Genomic DNA, 24975 nt, shown 5'->3' with positions numbered 1-24975 from the left:
TTCCCTAAATATGCTTAGATCTTGAAAGCTGTGCAATGGATTCTGAAGGAACATAAGAGGAAGGTTATGAATAAATCTTTAGTCTTTTATTAAATTGCAGTTATAGAAAAAAATAAAAAAAAGGATGACCCTCAAAGTCAAACAAATCTAACTCCCAAGTAAACCATACGCAAACATTTATTCTATTGATTTTCACACGATATATCATCTCTAACTTGGACAAGGCCCTAATTCAAGGCCCTAATTCACCAACAACTTTGTCGTATTAATAATAATGAAAATTGCACACCCTCAGGCCACGAAGTTATTTCGACAAAGTTCCATTATGTTTTTTGTGTGGCACCAGTTGGAACTCTGTTCCACTCACTGCTGGCCGCCATTTTGTTCAGTAACGTGTGATTAATTTTATTAGGCGTGTTATTAGAATTTTTCGTTTGTCGTGTTGTTTTTAAATTATTGTATGCACTTTGTGATATTGGTGTAGCGTAAGTTGTTTGTTAAATATTAGTTTTGTGTGTAATTTTAACATTAATTGTATTTTCTATGGCATATTACTGTTAAGTAATTGTTTTTTTAAGATGTAAGAAACCATTCTAGATATTTTCTGTTAAGTCTAAGCAGAATATAGATTTCAAAATAAAGCCATATAAGACTTTATTTTTAAGGAGGGTATATTCTGCAGCTTTGAAATTGCTTGTACTTAACATTTAAAAACTATTTTCTTTATTGCAACTTTACTTATTGCAATAGTACAAAGTTTGCTGTGACTCAAATAAACAGTCGCTTGAACAAAGCTCGCTTTACGCTTTTTCCGCTTAATTAGTGCTTCCTGCTTATTTTCGACGATTATGCCGCAATATTTCATGCAATTAGAATGTAAATTGTAATGCTTATGTATTTTTGTTTGTTGTTTTTATATTTTAAGGTGTGATAATCTAGAAAATACATTTGTTTTAATATCATATTTATTGAGAGATTAAAAACAAATTCAAATTACAGACAATTATTTTTAGTAATGTATCTGTCGCAGTCATCTGGTTATCTGCGATTCGATTGAATGACCAGCGCATTTATTGAATGACACCATTCAATTGAATGACTAAAGGACAACTCGTCAAGACACTGTGACGTTTAAAGTCTTGACTAAAAGTCATATATAGTGATGTTGTTATATGGGATGCTATAATTTTTAAGTAGCCGTTAACGCGGTAGTTATAGATAAATCCACGCTGTCATATTATTTTATTACAAATAAAGCACTTAAAACTTTAAATTAACAAAAAAAATTTTTAAAACTTTTTTTTGTTAATTTTTGTTTGACGCCATATTTGTTTTAGTGACTACTAGCGCCGCAGTGGGAAAAAAATTTAAAATTTAATTACCTGACTGATTTCATGTCCGCTATCTTCAAAGGGCTATGTTACAAATCGCTGAGTTGAACGTTGAGTGAGAATCGTTCAATCGACGTTCGGCCGAGACATTCAATTGAATGGTGTCATTCAACGAATGCGCTAGTCATTCAACCGAATCGCAGATTGAACCAGATGACTGCGACATATCCAATACCTGAGTTTTTTGGCAGGTTTCATCTATTCACTACCACTAGTGCGTTGGTTTGGCTAACGCCAAAAAATTAACCTGTCAACAACTCTCAGGTTGCTTCTGTCTAAAAAACTCAGAAATTCTGGACAAAAATATAGTAACTGTAACTCCGGTCTCATCAAAATTCTTGTGCCGTTCTAAGTCTTCTTGCATGAAGGACGGAGGAAGAGGATATTAACAACCCAAATAAACAAAACCCTTAGCGTATGCAGTTTTTAACGCGATTATGACGTCGCAGGGTCGGTGCTAGGGGAGGCTAGGGGAAGGCTGCGTCACGTGGCGGTCCGCACTGAGGCACGCATGCGAGACCGCGGGGCGCCGGGCGCGCAGGCGTCCCCTACTCAGTTGGCAGTCGGCCCCCGCGCCCGCCGCGCGTCGCGAGTGACTGTGATGAGTGACTAGTGCCATGCTCGTGCTCCGCTGCGCCCTCTTCGCGGGCCTCCTGGCCGCCGCCGCCGCCGCCTGGCAGGAGAACGTCAGGCCCAAGGTCTTCGCGCAATTAGGTCAGTCACCCCCACCAACAGTTCAATGTCCCATTTCGCAAAGTTCGCCACTGCATGTTTATAAACATAACCATACCAGCTTTCATCAATCTTATTAGAATCGCGTTGTACTCGAAGTCGAGTTTCAAACATTTTGTGTCATATTTACAGTGTAGATAAATTGAGTAACATAAACTTTATTTTATTTGAATCATTCATCATTATTATATAACTGAACACGGTATTCTGATGGATTTGTACGAAACAACATAGTCAAGTTGGTAAATAAAGCTTCGACTGCATCGGATACCCCAGTTCGGACGCGGCTCGCAGTCACGCGATTGTTTATATATTTAGGGATAAGGCAGGGTATTGTCTTGCAGTCTGCAATGCGGGGGCTGCCACGTGGCTCCTATTAGTGCCATTGCATGCATGGACTACATTGCATGCACAAAGCGAGCACTGAGCGATGCAAGCTAAACTTGCCGGACGATACGGACGCAATTGTCTAAAACACTTTAATAGACTTGTTAACGTTTCGTCCAATTAAAATATGTCTGGTTGGTTTAATTTCTGTTACTATTGGAATGTTATTGCAGTTTCTACTCGGTTGACTTTGAAAGCTTTTGTTACGTTTATTGTTTAAGCAAATGTAATTAATAATAATGGTAATTTCATTAAAGTTTGGGAAAGTTTTAGCTTTAAATTACGTTCTATTCTGTCAGCTTTATTGTTCTACTTTATTCAAGTTCACTGTATCATTTAAACCCAGTCATTGTGGAAATTAGTGGCAAGGTTTTATTAAAGTTATCAAATCAGTCAATGCTCTTAATCAATGACATCATGCGGTGTTCATTTAATGTCTTATCTTAGGTCAAAGCGTTTAGTTTTATATTATTTAGAAATTTCTACTTTATCGATTTAACGAAATATTTATTTTAACACTGTAATTTGAGGAGTGCCTGCCACAAGGACCTGTATTAGGTCAACTTTTTCATTAATATTATGTAAATCGTAAAACTGTACTCTCTAACAAGGTGCCCTAAGGCATATAAAAACCTTGCTAAATTGCGAATTAATATTCATCAAGGATATTTGGTATCTGCATTCAATCAATAGGTCCTGTTAAAATTCTTGACGTGTCATTAAAAACTGCATATAAGTAGCGGTGATTTGCTAATTCAAATGCTTCATCAATATCATAAGCTCATAGGTATGTCCTGCTAAAATTCTTGAGGATGCGGCTACCAATTTAAGGATCGGTGGTCATCGGACGTGTATCCGCCTATTGTATCCTGCATTGTTTGACTGTACAATACCCGTGGAATACTAAACTATGTTTTTGTTCCATTCAGATGTTTCATCAGATGTGTAAAAATTACATGTTTTATACGGTTTTATTTCATCTTTCTTTATTATTATTTTATTAATGTTAGTTCGAATTTAGTGTTTATTTTACATTCTGAGATGTTAAATTACATTATGATAAAGAAATTTGTCTCATTCGACTTAAATAAATTGAGTACTTAAATAAATGTTCTGGGGGATTTATAATCTAAATTGTTACTTGAAAGTACTCTGTAAATAATAGCTTAGTTTTATTCCCTCTTTTGTTTACACTTAGATTTAAGATTTCATATTAGTAATTCCTATTGGAAAATGTTTATCTTGTGTCTCATTTTTATAATATTGCTGTCCCTTTCGCACGGGAATGTAGTGTGTTTCACACAATTGTTATTGCTGTCTCTTTCTTGCATAGTTGCACTCGAACTATTGTTGTCTCTTTTTTACATGGCTTTGTTTTACACATTTTATTGTTTATTTATCTTATAAGAATGTTTGTTTACCATTGTATTAGCTTATAAGAATCCCATTTGATGTCATATTATGTGTAAAATGTTATATTTCAATAAACGGACTGCATTCGTTCGACAACAACCGATAGAACCCCACGGGCTCTAACGGTACAAATTTCATATATAAACACGCACTTTCTCGGTGCATACACATTCACTTCCGACAAGCCAAGCAGATGCATGCGTAAGCCCTGCTCCACCACACTCCGCTCCAAGCAGTACCAAGTTCACTCCTGTGTTTCCTTCTCGTCTCCTGCACCTCCTTCTCCAGGAATCTTCCATCCGGCATCCTTCACCCTTCAAGATACAGTCCACTGCTCTGCCACCCGGCGACCACGGCCCCGCCGAGTTTGTCGTGTCGCCAACAACTGGTCCTTCAGAAGCCGGATCACTGCGTCAGCTCGTGAAGAAAGAAGCTCGCCCTGAAGATTGCAGCCAGCCCTGGAGAAGAGAGAAGCTCGCCCTGAAGACGGCAGCCCAGTCCCGGAGAAGAGAGAAGATTGAAGAGAGAAAACACAGGAGAAGAGACGAAGCCCCTGCAGCCAAGGCCAGCGTCTACCTTCTGAAGAAAGAAGAAAGAAACAAGTACGCGCGAGTGTTGGTGGTTGGCTTTGCTTACCTCCACCGATTACTTGGAAGCAATCCTCATTAACGTGCGTGGCCACCTAGCGGTGTTAAACGGCCCCTGCAGAGCGCACGGAAGCATTGTGGATGACCTGACGCCTCCACACACCTACCCAGGTGAACAGTCAGACCCCGCCGGCACGGTACGGTAACGCTCTGGGGCCACAAGTTGGCACGCAACGACGGGTGCGGACATTCCTCCCGCACTCTGATGCACCCGTGAGCGCCCGCGCCCTCTACCGGGAGGTTCCTACCTTCCTATTCCCTGCATTCCTATTCCCGGTTCGGCATCACCGCGGTAGCAAGCTGACCGGGCTGTTAGTAGTAGGCTCGGTAGGTCGCGTTACGTAAAGACATTAAGTGAAGTGAAAGTGAAAAGTGTTAGTTTTAAGGTTAGGGCCCCTCGTGCGCAATGGAGAACGCGCGTGTGTTGCGCTCGGGCAAGTCCACGCCCTCGCGGGAAGAGACGCCATCGTCAGGGCAGACCACGACCCACGAGACCAACACATGGAGCAGAGGCACCGGCGTTGAAGACACGACGGAGAGCAGCACGCGTACCGACGCTAGGGCCAAACTAAATTCAGTACCCGCACAAATCGACAACGTAGTCGAAAATGTAGGAAGTGCGCCGGGTACTATAGTTAACGTCCCCGGGGACAGAGCGAGCAGCAAATTATCCGCGTTGCAGGCCGAATTAGAGTATCACAACTCCGAACTAGCACGGGCTAGGGCGGCGTCCGCAGCTGCCATGAGTCGGCTGGAAATAGCTAGGATAGAGCTAGAAGAATCCACCGACGCGGACCAGCCACCCAGATCGAATAAAACCCGAGTTGAAGGCTGGATCTCGGAGCAATGTGTTAGGCCGTCAACAAGCGCTCAAAACCCGGGACGAGACCCGCGTCCGACCGAAAACGTCGAACCGCGCGCCGGTAACACGTCGCTTAGCGACATGACATTGCTAGCCAACGCGATAGTTCAAGCGGTCAATTCGAGTAGGTCGGAAGCGACGCCTAAATTCATTCATGAGTTGCCCCACTTCGACGGAACAATTACGGAGTGGATGGCGTTTAAATCCGTTTTTAATGACACCGCGGATATGTTCTCGGACATTCAAAATGTAGCTAGGTTAAGAAAATCATTAAGAGGCGCGGCCCGCGAAACAGTTAGAGCTTTGCTATACACAGTATCGGACCCGTACGAAATAATAGATACGCTAGAACGGCGATACGGCAGGCCAGAACTACTTATTCTCTCCGAAATCGAAAACATAAAACGTTTACCCCGTATGACGGAAGACGGGCGCAATGTTAGTAGTTTCGCGAGTAAAATATCAAACACGGTAGCGGCCATAAAGTCACTTAACCAGCCACAATATTTGTATTCTCCCGAGTTAGTGGGTCGAATAGTCGACAAGTTAAATATTATTTTAAAATATAAGTGGTACGAGTTCAAATCTGAACGACCCGGAGCACCGGAGCTCGAATTAATGGCTAGATTTTTAAACATTATGGCGGATCAGTGCGGCGCGATGTTCGCGTACGAAACAGCTAGGGAGGAAAGGAGAGGCAAGATGAAACCTCGCGCGGTAAACACGACTCGCACACGGACTCATAGATCGACGCGTTATGATAGCGATAGTTCCTGTGATAGATCAGATTGCGAAGTCACGTACGAGCCGCGTAATACCGTAGCAGCCGCGTTCAAACCCTCTGCTAAAAAGGCCGAACCATTCAGGCCGAAGCATCGCACGCCGCGCCCCGCGACAGAGGCGCCACGCTCCGCGACGGAAGCGCCGTCAAACTCGTCCAATAGAAATAATTGTCCCGTATGTTCAGGCTCCCATACGACTATTAATTGTGCAGATTTTATTAAACTTAGCGTATCGGAAAGATGGGACGCAGCTAAAAATAGTAAACTTTGCTTTAGATGTCTAAATAACTCGCACGGACGAACTTTCAGATGTAAATATATTCCGTGCGGTATAAACGGTTGCGAAGCGTCTCATAATAAGCTATTACACGGCAGCGGCAGTGCAGCGCCGCCCGCAAGCGGCAATGTTAGCTCAATAAATCACGTTCGTGCGTCAAACACCTACCTCAAAGTAGTGCCGGTTGAGATAAGTGGCCCAGTGGGCACCACCGCTACATACGCCTTGCTGGACGAGGGCTCTACATTGACCCTAGTTGAGCGTACGGTAGCGGACAGTGTAGCACCCAGGGGTCGCAGCCAGCTACTTAAGTTGGAAGGGGTAGGCGGTAACCAAATTGACGACCCCGAATCGTGCAACATATCGCTAACAATCCGCGGCGCGTGTAGTCGAAATCTAGAAAAAATGAACGCGAGCACGATTAGTAATTTGAATCTTACGCCGCAGTCCGTAAGCAAGGACCTAGTTAGACAGTGCAGCCACCTAGCGGAATTAGAAGACGAACTGTGTTACGAGCAGGCTAAACCTACGATACTCATCGGCCAAGATAACTGGCACTTAATTACGTCTCGACAATTACGTATCGGAAATAAGGGTCAGCCAGTGGCATCGTTAACTAAATTAGGATGGGTCCTGCACGGGCAGGACGCAAGCTCGCGTAATTTAAATAATATTCAGTTCATAAGTCACGTAAGAACGTCGCAGTCCGAGGATCCCGCGTTAGAATTGATAAGGAATTATTTTAGCATAGAGTCGTTAGGTATAGAGCCGCGTAAACCTAAAGCGGATCCGGACGAGCGCGCGTTAACTGTTTTAAATAGAACTTGCAATAAAATGAACGATTGCGATCGGTATGAGTCAGGCTTATTGTGGAAAACCGACAATGAAGTAATGCCGGACAATAAGAAACAAGCTCTAAGCCGTCTGTACAATCTAGAGAACAAATTAGATAAAAACTTAAACTTAAAAATAGAGTATTCGAAACAAGTAAATAACTTGCTAAGTTCGGGTTACGCAGAACTAGTGAGCACCCCAGCCACATCACCTCGCACCTGGTACTTACCTCATTTTTCAGTGGTTCATCCCCAAAAAGGTAAGGTGCGACTGGTTTTTGACGCTGCGGCTAAATGTGGGGGAAAATGTTTGAATGATGCGCTACTAACCGGGCCCGACTTATTGCAGTCGCTTTTCGGCGTTTTAGTTAGGTTCCGCGAAGGAAAAATAGCAGTAGTAGCGGACATCAAAGAGATGTTCTTACAAATAAAAGTGATTGAGTCAGATCGCGACAGCCTTCGGTTTCTGTGGCGAGGCGACGATAGAAACATCCCCCCGCGAGAATACCGTATGACCTCGCTTATTTTTGGGGCGGCCTCATCGCCGTGCGTGGCCATTCATGTTAAAAATAAAAACGCGCAAAACTTTAGTTCAGAGTACCCGAAGGTAGCTAAAGCTGCGGAACGGAACTTTTATATAGACGATTACTTAGACTCATTCGACGACGCGGACGAAGCCAGGCAAGCGGTCAATGCCATGTATAGGATTAACTTAGGCGCTTCGTTCGAGTTACGCGGTTGGGCGTCGAATGTGCCCGAAGTAATAAAAGACGTTTCCGATAAGCGAATTAGCGGCGCGACGACTTTAGGAAAAAGCGATACAGAGAGGACTTTAGGTCTCATTTGGAACCACGCTCGCGACACTCTAGGATTTAACGTGAATCTCAGAAACACGCCATCTAATGTAATTTCAGGGGAAATTTTACCCACCAAGAGGCAAGTCACTAGCGCCGTCATGTCGGTTTTCGACCCGTTAGGATTAGTTTCGCCGGTAACTATGGTAGGTAAGTGCCTCATTCAGGAAATATGGCGTAGTGGCGTAGGTTGGGACGATCCTATAACTAAGGAACACCACATTACGTGGATGTCGTTTATTAATAATTTAAACTTGCTGAGGACTTTCGAAATAGAAAGATACGTACCTGCCCCGCCCTCTGGCGAGGGGGAGTTACACATATTTTGCGATGCTAGCGAAAAAGTTTATTCGGCCGCAGTTTATTTCGTTAGCATGAATAATAACACAAAGACGGCTAGATTAGTTACGGGAAAGGCGAAAGTAGCGCCGTTGAAACCAATTTCGATACCGCGATTAGAGTTGCAAGCCGCGGTTCTTGGTTCCCGCTTAGCAGAGTCAGTAAAACGGGAATCTGACTACAAAATTACAAAGTCGTATTACTGGTCGGATTCAAAAACGGTATTAGCTTGGATTAGATCCGATCCGCGTACTTTCAAGTCGTTTGTCGCGCACCGGCTAGCCGAGATCGAAAGTACAACGACCCCGGCCGACTGGCGATGGGTGCCGAGCGCCGACAACGTCGCGGACGACGCTACCAAGGGCATTCCGGTGAATTTTAGTTCGACACACAGATGGTTTACAGGACCTAGCTTTATTTTAGACGACCCCGCGACATGGCCGTGCGAAAAGCGGACCGCGGCTCCCTTACCCCCTTCAGGGGAGGAGAGAATAATTAAGCAGGTTCACGTCTGTGTAGATCATGTAAATAACGATTACTTGCCTAAAGTTGAAAGGTTTTCGAAGTATAAGCGCCTGGTACGCGCTGCTGCCACCGTCTTGCTCTCGGCTGAGGCATTTAAAGCCAAATTGCTCAAGAGAAAAGTAAATACGGAAATCTCTCCTGATCACATCAGACTAGCAGAATTACTGCTTATCAAGAGGAGTCAGAACATCTCGTTCGCGGACGATATAAAGACGATAGAGGCTGGGCAACGACCTCCGAAGAGGTCCCCCTTTCACAAACTTGCTGTGAAACTCGACCGCAGCGGGATATTATACCTCGATAGCAGAGTTAAGGAAGAATATAATCTGCCTGTCCTACATGCGAAGGAAGAATTTACCCGACTGTTAGTGCATCACACGCACGCAGTATTTAACCACGGCAATCACCAAACCGTGATGAACGAGCTCCGACAGCGCTACCACATAATTGGACTACGCAGCATCCTTCGCTATATATGCAACAAGTGTCAATGGTGTAGAACCTACAGGGGAACTCCCTCTAAAATTCCTCTGGGTGACTTACCTCCTGAAAGACTGGCCCACAATCAGCCGCCGTTCACAGCCTTGGCGGTTGACTATTTTGGCCCAATGCAAGTCACGATCGGGCGAAGACACGAGAAGCGGTGGGGCGCACTTTACACGTGCCTCACCACTCGGGCCGTGCATCTGGAGCTGGTGCCTTCCCTATCTGCATCCTCCATGATCATGAGCTTGCGCCGAATGATGTCCCGCCGTGGCACTCCGACGGTCATATATAGCGACAACGGAACCAACTTCGTGGGCGCCGAGAAAGAAGTGACGGAAGCTCTTCAGCAAAATGACGACGCGATGAAGGTCTTCGCCTCCGGAAAACAGATAATTTGGAAAAGAATACCCCCTGGGGCCCCGAACATGGGCGGCGCCTGGGAGAGATTAGTGAGATCTGTGAAGGCGGCATTACGAGTCACCTTAACTGAAAAGACGCCCCCAGATGAAGTATTGCATACGCTGTTGCTGGAAGCAGAACATGTCATAAATACGAGACCGTTAACACCAGTAAATCCTGATCTAAACGAGGAATCACTGACCCCAAATCACTTTCTAATTGGGAGGTCAAGCGGGATGATACCTTTCGGCTCGTATAAAGACTACACAGCAGACAGTCGCTCGTGGAAAGCTGCGCAAAAGTTGGCCGAAGCGTTCTGGGCTCGATGGGTAGCAGAGTACAAACCCCAATTGATGCCTCGGCTCGGCAACCCGCAGCACAGCAACCTCAACCCCGGAGACATCGTTATAATATGTGATAGAACGATGCCCCGTGGAATATGGCCTAGAGGTGAAATAATAAAGACTTTCCCAGGTCCAGACGGGCGGGTTAGAGTAGCAGAAGTCCGTACAGCCGCCGGACTAATTCGTCGCCCAGCCTCTCGTCTGATTCTCGTAAGCAGCCAGGAATAAAACGTTTCGGTGCTTGCGCACGAGGGGGAGACTGTAAATAATAGCTTAGTTTTATTCCCTCTTTTGTTTACACTTAGATTTAAGATTTCATATTAGTAATTCCTATTGGAAAATGTTTATCTTGTGTCTCATTTTTATAATATTGCTGTCCCTTTCGCACGGGAATGTAGTGTGTTTCACACAATTGTTATTGCTGTCTCTTTCTTGCATAGTTGCACTCGAACTATTGTTGTCTCTTTTTTACATGGCTTTGTTTTACACATTTTATTGTTTATTTATCTTATAAGAATGTTTGTTTACCATTGTATTAGCTTATAAGAATCCCATTTGATGTCATATTATGTGTAAAATGTTATATTTCAATAAACGGACTGCATTCGTTCGACAACAACCGATAGAACCCCACGGGCTCTAACGGTACAAATTTCATATATAAACACGCACTTTCTCGGTGCATACACATTCACTTCCGACAAGCCAAGCAGATGCATGCGTAAGCCCTGCTCCACCACACTCCGCTCCAAGCAGTACCAAGTTCACTCCTGTGTTTCCTTCTCGTCTCCTGCACCTCCTTCTCCAGGAATCTTCCATCCGGCATCCTTCACCCTTCAAGATACAGTCCACTGCTCTGCCACCCGGCGACCACGGCCCCGCCGAGTTTGTCGTGTCGCCAACATACTCAATAGAAATAAAGCTCTTATGTGACAATAGAAAATGATAAGACGAAAACCTAAAATTAATGGAATTACCATTGTTACCAGATAATATCTTGCCCTAAAGTGATAATTGTAATTTACTTCGAATCAATATCGACTAATATATAAATTAGGTGTGTCAATATAATAAAGTATAGGGTTGTCGCAGCTTGATTACTCAAGCATAGTGTCTATTTGATGTCCGAGTCAACACCTACGTAACAGGATCCGTTTCCAAAGTCAGGGTCTGATTGACCGCACATTGAGGTTTAATATACGCACGATCAAAGGCCATGGGGATTAAGGGTTGGTATTTTTATTTAGGCCTCAAATAAAGGGTTGGAATTATATTTCTGCTAACAGCTTTGTTGAATTCTGTTTTTGAATTTTGCCGTCTCATAAAATATGAACATTATATTCCACTGGTTTGTTTTTTTGTTCAAGTTCTGATTCACAATGTTCCAGAGGTATACATGGTAAAAGTAAATAATAATTTACACGGATAGATATATAAAGAGACAGACATTTAACTTACAAACCCCATTTTTTTGTGCAATCGCCTAAAATATAATGCTGACGATTATTATAATTGTTTTGCCGCTCTATCTTCTTATCTCCTATATATAAAATTCCCGTGTCACAATGTTAAGCCGTGTACTCCTCCGAAACGGCTTTACTGATTTTAACCAAATTTTATATGTCCTGAGAATCGGCTACTGGGTGCTTTTTATATTGATAAGTTCATTTGTTGAATAAATAATAGTAAATTATTACAACTCGAGACTGACGGCGATCATTGTTTGTGAGACGGGATAGCGATGGACGTTACCATGGTGACATACTTATTTAGTCACTTCAATAAAATAAGTATGGGCGAAATACTTTATATGGCAAAGAAACGTTTTCCGGGACAGCTAGTAAGATATAAGGGAACATCAATAATCTTAAGTTTTATTGTACTCATTTATAACAAGAACGGCTGCTAGTTTATAGATATTGTAATCCGATATGAAATTGCAATGGCGTCGCAGGTACTGTTAGACACTGGTTCTATGCAACATATCAAATACCATTCAAACTTGTATTTTAAACTCAGCAAAGTCAATATAGATAAATATAAACACTGATGTAGTTGACTTAAATAAACATCTTGGAATGTAGCAAACAATACAATAGAAAACTTAAGAAAAAACTAAGTAAATGATCTAAAATAAGAATCTAGAATGTTGATTAATCTGATAATGATATCGATTATATCAAATCCCGTTTCGTAATAAAACACTAAATTTCATTAAGTAACTTTATTGTGTGTTAATTAAAACTAAAATGCCAGACTTCAGTTCGTGTCTCAATGAATAATTAAGTGTCATAGCCCCAGGGGGTTTCCGAATTAATTAGAATGTAACAGTTCAAAAATTCAGTCATTCTGATAGCGAACTTTGTTGTTATAAAGGTTTCGGAAAATGGATTAAGCTAAGCCCTTCCACAGTTCGTATAAATTTCATTAGTTCGTTTATTTTTACAGTTCGTTTGTGTTTTGGTGTTTTACCAATTAAATGAATGAAGGTTATATTCTGTGTTTGTAATATGTAAGTACTAAATGTACATTGTAAAAGTTTATCGCATTGAACTACATTTTGAAAGCTTTTCTAATGTTTATTTATTCTTTAATTTTCGTCATTCGTAATTTCTACAAAATATTTCGATTAATAATTTGTAAAATGGTTTTATCAAGACTTATGTTTATTATGTTCTTAATCAATAAGAATCCTTGAATATCTATTATCTGGCCATTTTACAGATCAGACAAGGGCAAAAAATAAGGTTAACCGTAGCAAATTTTCAGTATAGTATTTATTCCAGGCATAACCTTCATATGGAAATGGAGTTCAATAAACATTATTGCATTCTCAACTCCAACTTCTATAGTTTTCTCAAAATCTAATTACGAAACATAATTGTAATTATGAACTCGGCCCAGATGCGGTAGAAACATCACAATTTATTTAATGTTATGTCCGTCAGTGCGATATGAAAGTGGGACACCAGAATTTTGTAACTTCACTTAATTTAATTAAACTACTACTGTAAATGGAAAAGTTAGTGGGATTATTTGTAACTCTTACAGGTGACAGTTGGATTATACCAAAATCATCAGAGACTTTCCAGAAAGAGTTATTTTGTAACCTAATCGGAAACAAAACTAATTGTTTTATTTATTTCAAAATAATATGCATCATTGATTTGGGGATTGGGTCTCGTGTTAATTTTTGGGGATGTGAATATTATTTGCATGAACGGAGATATCGAACTTATAAAATCAATATCCTATTGTGTGAAGTTACACATTTCTTTAATTATTTACTTACTAACCGATCAAATAATTGTTTACATTTATGATGGGTTTCATGATGATGATGGGTTCATTGAGATCAAGACTAGACGTCTTGAGTGATGAGTTAATAAAACCCTTCTTTCTATATTTAATAAAATATAAAGAGAAAATGCAAATAAAATTCCGTAGAACTACAAAGTTCTCTCTCGTCAGCCTCAGAATTTATGTTCGTTTGTTCCACGATAACTTCGAAGTAATGGTAATAAGCTGTTCAGAGGACATTAGTTATTAGTCTCCCAGGTCCAGTTTCGTGTTCTAGATAACGGCGATAGATCGCTGCGAGTAAATCATAAATGTTATCGGTAAAAGAGACGACAGTAATACTAGAGGTCGAAGAGTTCATAATTGAAACTAAGCCAACGATTGCTTTATCTTAAGTAGTTTGTAAGTTGGTTTTGATTATACGATTTTTGTATACATTTTGAAACAATCCCGACGGAACCACTTTCTAAAATTAATCCGCAGAAACTGCATCCACTAAATTATGGTAAAAGATGTCTGACATGCATAATATTATAATAAAAAGTTTATCGTATATAATAGTAACAAGATTTTTTTTTGTAATAGCGTTTTCCTAAATAAGCTGCATCTTAAGTCATAACACATAGGTAATATTATTAATATTTTTTTACATTTTACCATTCTTGTGCATTGTAATTTGTATGCTTTGTCTGTATTCGTTCTTAAATACATTGTCTTTTATTAAATTGCACCCTATATTCAATAATAGCCTATAGTCGTCCAATCTCTCTCTCTCTCTCTCTCTCTCTCTCAATGAACGCCAAGATGACCGATCTCCTGCTACTCGCATCCAACATGGGCCTGCAACTAATGCGGAGATCGTCGTCCCACCTAGGACGACTATAGGCTGATATGATGATGATGATGATTCAATAATAAATTTTATCACATTTATTATCATCTCAGCTTACGCAAAATAATTTTTTTTATTTTAAATAGGTTAACAAAGTTAACACTTTTATAACGTCTACATGAGGCCCACCACCAAAAGATTAAGAGGTTAAATGTTCTTGGACACTTAGCTTGATTAAATTTCTCGTGTGTTTTTAGGGTTCCGTACCCAAAGGATAAGAATGGGAAAATATCACTAAGACTTCGTTGTCTGTCCGTCTGTCTGTCTCCAAGCTGTATCTCAAGAACCGCTATAGCTAGACATCTGAAATTTTCACAGATTATGTATATCTGTTGCCGCTATAACAAAAAATACTGGAAACAAAATGAAATTAATATTTTAGGGGGGGACAACAAACGTGATTTTTCCTGCCTTTTTCTCTTTATCAATAATGGCAAGAGCCAAGAGGTAGGCACTTGAATTTTTTACACATTCTTTTGTTATATGTGGACTTTAATATTTAATAATAATAATATTAAAATAAAATAACAATTTAAGGGGGGCTCCCATACAAAAAACACAATTTTTAGTCTATTTTTGCTCTGTATCGGTACGGAACCCTTCGTGCGCGAGTCCGACTCGCACATGGCCGATTTTTATTTGGTTACTTAAATAGTGTTTAATGAAGACATAAAGAAATTGTATGGGGTTTAGGTATGTCAAAAGCTTCACATTTAAATCATAAGTGCTGATAACACGTTTAATGGTGAAACCAGCCCACACTATGTCATTATGTAAGTTTACGTTGGAGATAATAGTGTATATTGTATCGTGGCATCGTAAAGTATTGTTTCGACCGGTTCTGTGGGTGGGATTGAGCTCGATGCTCCCGAGATATGACTCATTATACTCAGGTTCATTTTGATCTGTAAGTAAAGAAAGCTGAATATAATGGCATTATAATATAGAGAATATTACGCAAAGGAGCAGAGGGCGCTGCTAGCATGCACAGTGAAAAAAATCCGACTCGCTGTATCAGAATATTGACAGAAACGTTGTCAAACATCGAACATAACTTTTTGTTTACAATATTTTGCTGGTGCTTTTTGTTTGCTGTACAATATACATTCACATACAAGTATTATCTTTAAACGAGCAATTCTTGTATACAGTGTGTAACAAAAATAAGCAATAATACTTTAGGGTGTGTACGTGTCCCTTGCCCATACAAAAGTGAAAAAAAATATTCGCCTTTCAGAGCTGCTACTTTCACATTTAACTCTCTACAAGGAACACGTATACACCCTAAAGTATTATCACTTATTTTTGTTACACACTGTATATATATGTATAATTGGAATCTCGGAAGCGGCTCCAACGATTTTCATGAAATTTAGTATATAGGGGGTTTCGGGGGCGATAAATCGATCTAGCTAGTAATCATTTTTAGAAAATGTAATTTTATTCGTGTTTTATCGAATACCGAGCAAAGCTCGGTCAAATAGCTAGTAATATATTATGCTAGAGGCAACACCAACATAGATAGGATATAAGTATTGTAATTGTTTTTTGTGATTACATTTTTTTATGTAGATCTTTTTTTATCACAGGAATTTTTTTTTTGATCTACAAAGTAAAATACAAAATATATAACAGCATAGTGATAATACTCATTGCACTCGGATGTAGAATAGACAACACAAACAAAACAAGTAGCGAAATGTGAACGTATAATAACAATACATAAAGATTGCATTATTCATGCGTTGTTTATGAATATGTTTAAAATTCTAAAATTTCCAAATAGACTAACCCTCTTATTAATAAACGTTGTATAAGCTTTGAATAGTTATATAGTGTTTTGTTCCTGTCACACAAGTGAAATTTTTAATTGGATTGAAGAAGACAAAACACTGTATAACTATTCAAAGCTTATAGGGCGTTTATTAATAAGAGGGTATATGTTTACCTCATAAATAAGTATAAGTAAAGCTACGAGAGTAAAGTTTTGTGATCTTGTTGTGTTAGTCGTGTTTGAATAAGACGATGCAAACACGACACAAAACTTAAGTCACATAAATAAAAACCGAAAAACTTTAATCTTAACACGAGTAAAAACTGAGGACATAACAAGAACCTCATTTAAACTGTAAAGTGAACATAAATTTCGGAATTGCTTCAAATAGAGATTTATGGGGTAAACTTACAGGTGCTGGCCGGTACACTTTGAAACGGTTTATGATATTGCATTACGTTTACACTCCCTTTTATAACTGGTCGGATTAAGGAACGCTTAAGTGGGCCATAAAAAACGTTACCTGAAGAAGAAATAAATTTACGAATAATGCTCCAACGTACGTGACGCGTTTTGCCTCTGAGTATTTATTGGGTCATTCGTCAAAGAATTGTCGTAGTCCCAGGGGTGCTGTTGCGGCTAGGGTGCATAATACTATGTTTATGATTGGACTCTCCTGCACAATTTATTAACTCAAGTCGATGGGGGCTCATTTCGGTAATGAAGTTTAAATTATATTTCACTCCTTTAGAGTTACGACTTAAAGGGGATTCGAGTTTAACAAGCGTTTTTTGTGAGTGAATTTATTGGTTTACACAAACGGTAAAATGGAGATTACATTTTTGTGTATAAGACATATTTATGTTCAGAAGGTTGTGACTGCTCTAGCTAATGGTTTAAAATGTGTGCTGTGAGTCACGGTACTTACAGCTTTAAGTGCATCCGGCTGGGATGATGCACGAGATGCTAAATTAAGTATTCTACATTAGAGACTAAACGGCTAAAATGAGTAAAGTATGAGTAAAAATGCAGTCAACATCAAAAAAGGAAATAAGAGTGAATAGAAGTAGAATCAATAAACGTACTTAAAAGGCGTCTTCTAAAGCTTGTAATGAAACCAAATAATGAGTACTGGGAACTTTGTGAATGCTTTAAAAGTGAATCATTTGAAAAATCAAGCACGGAGATAAAAATCGGTCGGGCTCGTACACCGATAACCGCTAATCAAACGACAAAAGTTCAGACTTCAATGCATTCTGTTGTGGCCAGTAATTGAGAAAACGAACTTATGAATGACGCAATAGAGTATACAACTGTTTTATCGAACGCCGATGATAGGTTCCGAGTGAATGAGGACTTTGTAGGATCGGAATAAGGTACGTTTTAGTCTGCAGATGGGAGACAGTACGCACGTGCGTGCGTTCGGTTCGGGAGACGGGGTATCATGGCGCCGCCTTGCGGGAGAGGGACAGTTTAACGACCATACCATAATATTGTTTTTACACAGTATGGCGCTAACGTTATTTCCTTATGTTTTGCTGCCGAAGTTCTTATAAGAATTCTGTTTGGTATTGTTTTCTATAATGGACCAAAGAGTTTTTGTACCGACCTTTTTGTTCTGATTTCACGGAAAATCTAGGTCAATATTAACATTTTTTGTTCTCATTATTTCTACTGCCGCTCGTACAAAGAGTACGCAAGTATGTGAGCAACGAATAAAAAGAACTTCTAAATTACAAACGCTATCAAACACGAGGCGAGCCATTGTACTTTAACGGAAACAAAAAAACGTCAGGACATGCGATAGAGATGGTAGATACTCTCTCTTTCTTTCCCCACAAATCACAATCTGAGAGATCTAATATGGAAGTAGAGAATAGAGACGTATAATGAATATGAATTAATACAAACGATTTACCACTATCTCCACAACAAAGATGCAAATTGACGTCACCCCCATTGTGTCTGGAAACAATACTCCTAATTTTGTGTTTGTTTATTTGAATAAGTTGTTTTCATCCATAAGGAAAAGAAATGGTTAATACAAATTACAAAGGTATTAACCATTTCTTTTCCTTCTAAATTATTTTACGTTTGTACCTCCATATTCCTTAGTCTATGTAGATTACGTCATATACGTGGGAGAGCCATGCTACGGCACGAATGGGCCGGCTCGACCGGAGAAATACCACGTTCTCTCAGAAAACCGGTGTGAAACAGCGCTTGCGCTGTGTTTCGCCGAGTGAGTGAGTTTACCGGAGCCTTCCCTTCCCTATCCTCCCCTATTCCCACTTACAAGGCCGGCAACGCACCTGCAGTCCTTCTGATGCTGCGAGTGTCCATGGGCGACGGAAGTTGCTTTCCATCAGGTGACCCGTTTGCTCGTTTGCCCCCTTATTTCACAAAAAAAAAAAAAGATTACAAGTGGTAACATCTATCCTATGTCGATCACATTTTATAATCGTTCTGTCGGATGACACATTATATCGGTATAATACATGTATATTATGTAAATAGGCTTTGTATCTTTCTGAATTATCAGGAAAGCAAAAATTTACATTTTGGTAAGAAACTTTAATCTGCAGAGGAGTTTATACGGAACAAAAATTTTGGAGAACTTGGCCTAAAATTACGATATCCCCAAAAGAGATTGTATTAAAAGCTATTTATTGCAGAATTTCACACTCCCTTCACACGTGTATCACATTTGCGGCATTTGCATTTCCGGGCAGGGTCTTGCATATGCATGCAGTTATTTACACTTGTTCCCAGGGTTGGCAACTGTCTGACTTTTTTATGCTCGTGATAACATCAAGTTGTTTCAGAAACTTTGTACAACTGCCAGCCCTGGTAGTTCCTGAAATGTCTCTGTTGCACATACCAAAGAATACTTTACGTCATTTGCATTTTCGTGTTCGCGACATGCTCATAATATCTGGAGAGCTGAAAATTGCAATTTCTGGCTTATAAAGTATCAGTAGTTCTTCCTTCTTTATGAAGTAGTTCTAATTCTAATATCATCCAAAGCCATTCGAATCTATCGATAATATTTCTTTACATTTTATAACAAGGGGTTGTTTCAGGTCACATGACTGTGATTCAATTCAAATCCAAAAAATAAAAAGGTGCCCCGTTAGATAATGTTTTTATTGCACCCTTTCCTGAGGGTCTGTAAATATTGGTTTAGTTGTAATAATATTTGTTAAATCTTTATTCCATGCAAAGGATTCCGGCTTTGCGATGTGTCTAGACTATTGTCATGCAGTTTTTAAATCCGGATTAAAAGGAAGCTTAATAAGGTCGATAAAGGACGCCTTTCCGAGTTGCAATTTTGTTGCACGTTTTATTTTTAAAATCCCCTTTTTGCTTACAAAGTTTGCAATTTATTCATACACTCTCATCGAATTTCATTGTACCTTTAACGTTTTTAATTGGTCATTATAAGTGCGAAGTTTTGAGTTTGATTATTATAAAAGTTGTCTCTTTTGTTTCATATACATATTATTATTATTTTTGTATTATTAGCAAATATTGTTTAAGGTATTATATAGCTTTTACTATATTAGTTTTGTTTATCAATTTACAATGTCTTGTCTATTTTCAATTTTAGGAATCCAATCTATTTCAAACGTAATATATCCCTCAATTAAACTTGATTTTACTCCATAAGTCACTCGCTACAATAGCTTCCCCTATTAATTAACTGGTGTGGTTCGACTTTAACGTTTAATTACTTTCAATCTTACCTTCTGTTACTTTCGATTCGATTTAAATCGAGCGTGGGTCATTGTTGGCGGCGACTGGAGTCCTAATAATGAGGCAGGTGGTCTCGGCACAATGTGACCTATTAACAATAGAGGGTAGCTTTCTATCGCGTGCTCTCTTGACTATTGAAAAAATATTTAATTCTTTTTTTTGTCGATTCGTAAAAATGATTCACAAATCGGGAGTTCCCCTGCGTTACCCCAAAGAATTTCTGTTCCCCTTGCATATTTGTTATATCATTACAAACAGCTGATGCTTTGACTAACTAGCCTTTGATTGTTATGAACACTTAGTTAACTATTGTTTATCTAGTCTAGGCTAAGTTAAGCGTACAGTTTATCCTTTACTTAACTTTGTTCAAATAAATTAAGCTACGCAATAAGTATCTCAATTTGATATTTTGTAAATAAAAATTAGCCAACATTCTTCACGCTTTATTGATCAGTATTAAAATCTTGCAGGTTCTTTATGCAAACACCTTTTACTAAATACATATAACCTCTATTTACCGCACCTGTGTAAAATGATTCCCAAATAAGTTGTAGACCTCCAACAAATAGATTGGATTTCACGTCAGTATAGATTACAAACTAAAGGTACTTAAACTACAGGTTGTTCCTATTTTTAGAGGTAATAAATAACGGAGTTCACTAAATTTTACTGCCTTCGCCACTTCTATTGAGGTACATAATATATTGTCGTTATCTTGCCTTTCCTCAACTGACCGAGCTAGTTTCCTGACTTTTTTGTCAAATTTGAACCTTACTACAGTAATATTAAGTTACCAAAAGTTTTTATCTGATGTATAATGAATCAACGCCTTTATCAGATTTCTGACCATAGTGGTACAACCTAATTTGGATACATTGTGGTTCACAACCATGACTCAGTTGAGGTGGCCTTTGGACAGGGATAACATTATGTGTTGTTCTAATAAAAGTATTATACTGTTAGAACAGATTTACTATTTTTAATAGATTTTTGTCTAAAGTAAGAGTTCTTAAGCTAATTCCTCGAAACACAAAACTGTAGCTTTACATAGATTATCTTCAAGACTCATTCGTTCTGAATTCCACCTCTAACTATAATATTTGCTAGTTTGAATATGAATCGTATATCAGAAATCCAGTATTAGGTCTATTCCGAGGCCTTGAATGTAGATATCGAAGTCGCATTGCAGATGCTCATCACTGGCATTTACATAATAGTGCTATTGTGTCTTGGCCATGTGTCCTGATGTGTAGCTTCGCCCATAAAATCTCTAGTTTTCAATATCCCTTTTATTTCTGTTTGTTTCTGGATTATTGAGGAGAACTATTTTATAAAAGACCTGTACCTAACTTCGTTTCTTTGTTTTTGCGCGGTTAAATATACGTGTACATTTTGCAACAGTCAAATTTTTTTTTAATGAAATAAGGGGGCAAACGAGCACACGGGTCAGCTGATGGAAAGCAACTTCCGTCGCCCATGGACACTCGCAGCATCAGGAGAGCTGCAGGTGCGTTGCCGGCCTTTTAAGAGGGAATAGGGTAATAGGGGAGGGTATGGATGGGTAGGGAAGGGAAAAGGGTATAGAGGATTGGGCCTCCGGTAAACTCACTCACTCGGCGAAACACAGCGCAAGCGCTGTTTCACGCTGGTTTTCTGTGAGAACGTGGTATTTCTCCGGTCGAGCCAGCCCATTCGTGCCGAAGCATGGCTATCCCACGTATATAAAATAGAGGTTATTAATTTGATCTACGTCTTTTCTACGCCTTTTCGCATTGAAAACGCTTATAATATTTTAGCATACCCATGTACAGTCGGAGTTGTTAAAGTATTCCAAAAAATATTTTGGGACTTATTGTATTTCTGTCCAATTTTTTTTTCTAAATCAGTTCAGCGCTCTTTGAGCTCAACTTCGATATTTTATGAGAATAAAAAAAACGGGCAAATGGCCCACTCCACATTCCCACCACTGCAACTCTTCAAGTATCGCCAGGAATAACAGTGGTAACCAACCACGAAAACCCTTTGATGTGATCTCAGGGGTACTCTTAATATCATTAAACATATTTACATCATTGGAGGCGAACAATGCAAAAACCTAGCACTTAACTTAATAAAATCAAGGATAAGCAGCAAATGCCAAAAATATAAAATAATTTCGTTTATCAAGCCTGGAGCTACATCACAAGAAATTTTAAATACAATCGCACAGTTTACTCTCACGGAAGAGGATAGAGTCATACTATCGATTGGTGAACACGACAGGAATCCACTGGAAGTCATGATAGAGCTTGGCTCAGCTCTTAAAGGTCTAATTTGTCCCTCATTTATTCTAAGTATAATAGACAATAAACAACTAAATGTAGTAAAGCTAAACAACATGATAAAAAACGTTTGTAACCACTTCCCTAAGAGTAAATTTCTTGATATTTATAAGAAAATGTTAGAAGGGAATTCGAATTATAATTTTTTTATTAAATATTGTTGCCAAGGTATTAATTTTGCAATAGACCAATTAGATTATAACTTAAAATATGTAAAAATATGTAAACATCAAAAATACAAGAATGTAAACATTTATGATTGGAAAAAATATTCATTATATAAAAATACACTAAATAGGCAAAATAAAAGGGACACATTGATTACTATACCAAATAAGCTAATTAAAGGAACTATCCCATATTATTTTCCCGTTATTAATAAAGTGGAAAAGTTTTTTCAGCCCTACTGATATGCCAGTAAACCTATTAAATATTGGCGATCAAAACAATACCTCGTCTTGTGATCTCGTAAATAGTAGTAACCTAAATAAAGCACATTCATCCATTAAAGTTTTACACCAAAATATTTCTGGGCTTCTCTCAAAATTAGACCTAATAGATGTTACGTTTTCCGAACTATCAACCCAACCAGATGTACTCTGCTTCACAGAGACGTTTTTAAACTATACAAGCATACAAAATGTTAAACTAGCAGGCTATCGCGTAGTTTCTAGCTTCTGCAGAAGTAACAATAAGAATAGAGGTGGAGTCTGTCTGATTTTAAAAAACGGTATGTGCTACAGGGACCTGCCTTCCATAAGAAATAATTATGCGGAAGATAGAGTTTTTGAATGTTGCGGGATAGAAATTCCAACGTGCAATACTATTATAATAGGCCTTTACAGAACCCCTGGTTCCGACGTTATTATTTTTCTGCATAAATTGGACGTCATGCTTTTTAACCTCACAAAAAATAATAAAAAGAAATTAATTATTGCAGGCGATCTAAATATTAATATATTAAAAGTTTCTAATGCAACGAATAACCTTAAATCCTTAATAGAAAACTACAACCTTATTTTTCATATTACAGAACCGACCAGACAGCAATCATGCATCGACCATATTATTAGCAACATAAAAAATGCTTCAGGCTCCTTGTCTGAACTTCATCTTTCTGACCATAACATGGCTCAAATATTAGATATACCAGTTATGCGTAAAAATACTCTACCTTCGACTTACTTTATTTATACAAAAGACTACTGTAAAGAAAACATGGAAAAGTTTCGACGCTACCTAAGCTGTCTGTCTTTCCGTTGTGTACTTGAGACGAAAGATAAAAATAAAGCGTTGGACTCTTTTTATGACGACTTTACTCTACTATATAATTTGTGTTTTCCCCAAAAAATAATAAAAAAATCGATTGAATACAAAACACCTGTCTGGATAACAAAAGGTATAAAAGTAAGTTGTAAAACTAAAAGAAAGCTCCGCTTCGCATATTACAGAAACAAAAACAATGTGACTAAACTTAGATACCAGACATACTCTAAATTGTTACATAAAAGTATGTTACAGTCACAAAGAATTTCTAATGACAACTTTTTAACAACATCTAAAAACAAGTGTAGAGCGTCATGGAATATTATTAATAGACAAACTACTGACAAATGTAATATTGACCTGATAAATAGAATAAAAAATAAAAATAATGACATAATAACTAGCCCCTTTGACATAGCTAACGAATTCAATGATTATTTTATAAATTTAACTAATAATAAAAAATAAATTGACAATTTACCCAATACTAATACTACGTTTATTCCAAATTCTATTTTTCTGACTCCTTGCAGCGATAAAGAAATTTATGACGCCATTAAGCCTAAAAATACAAAATCCGAAGGATACGACGGACTGTCTACAAAGGTAATAAAGTATTGCAAACGTGAAATTACGCCCATAATAACCTACTTGGTGAATCTTTCATTTGAAACAGGAAGATTCCCAGATCGATTTAAGACTTCGATAATAAAACCTTTATTTAAGAAAGGCGATAAATGTAAATTAGAAAACTATAGACCAATAACACTTATACCTATACTGTCAAAAATTTTTGAAAAGTTAATGCACAAGCGGCTTACATCCTTTTTAAATAAACATAAAATCATAAAAGAAGAACAGTTTGGCTTTCAAAAAAATAAAAGTACTGTCTCAGCAGCATCCACATTGATACGCAATATACTTATTAATATTAATAACAATAAATCAGCTATCTGCATCTTCTTTGACATGTCTAGGGCTTTTGACTTCGTGTCACATACGTTGTTAATAAGGAAATTGAATAATTTAGGCATCAGAGGTCCTGCCTTGAGTTGGCTTGAGTCGTACTTATCTGACCGAAAACAATACACAGAAATTAAGTACATTCGTGACAAAAAGTTTTTAACGTCCAAAAAATCAAAACTTAAAATTAATAGAGTAGGTGTTCCTCAGGGAAGCGTCCTAGGACCACTTTTATTTCTACTCTATATAAATGATTTTCCAGAAATAACGAAATTTATATGTACACTTTTTGCGGATGACATATCTATTCTCATGAACAATTGTAGAGATATTAAAACTGAAATAAATAAATTAATCAAAAAGGTAATTGATTGGATGAATAATAATAATTTAAATCTTAATTTGACAAAAACCAACTATATTGAATTTAAA

At 38.5% G+C, this 24975-nt stretch overlaps 1 protein-coding gene across 4 annotated transcripts in view; it reads left to right on the top strand.

The window, feature by feature from the left end:
* The first annotated feature begins 1847 nt into the window (after positions 1-1847).
* LOC121737306 (semaphorin-1A) overlaps positions 1848-24975 on the top strand; it is a 389517-nt gene continuing 366389 nt past the window's right edge. For all 4 annotated transcript variants that reach the window (XM_042128942.1, XM_042128943.1, XM_042128941.1 and 1 more), the window contains exon 1: positions 1848-2105. In XM_042128942.1, coding sequence (XP_041984876.1) covers positions 2009-2105 — 97 coding nt within the window. In that variant the 5' untranslated portion in view covers positions 1848-2008. The remainder of the gene's footprint in view (positions 2106-24975) is intronic.

This window comes from Aricia agestis, chromosome 20 (genome assembly GCF_905147365.1).
Source record: "Aricia agestis chromosome 20, ilAriAges1.1, whole genome shotgun sequence".
NCBI lineage: Eukaryota > Metazoa > Arthropoda > Insecta > Lepidoptera > Lycaenidae > Aricia > Aricia agestis.
Note: the sequence above shows the minus strand (reverse complement) of the source record. Positions and strands in the feature narration are given on the sequence as shown.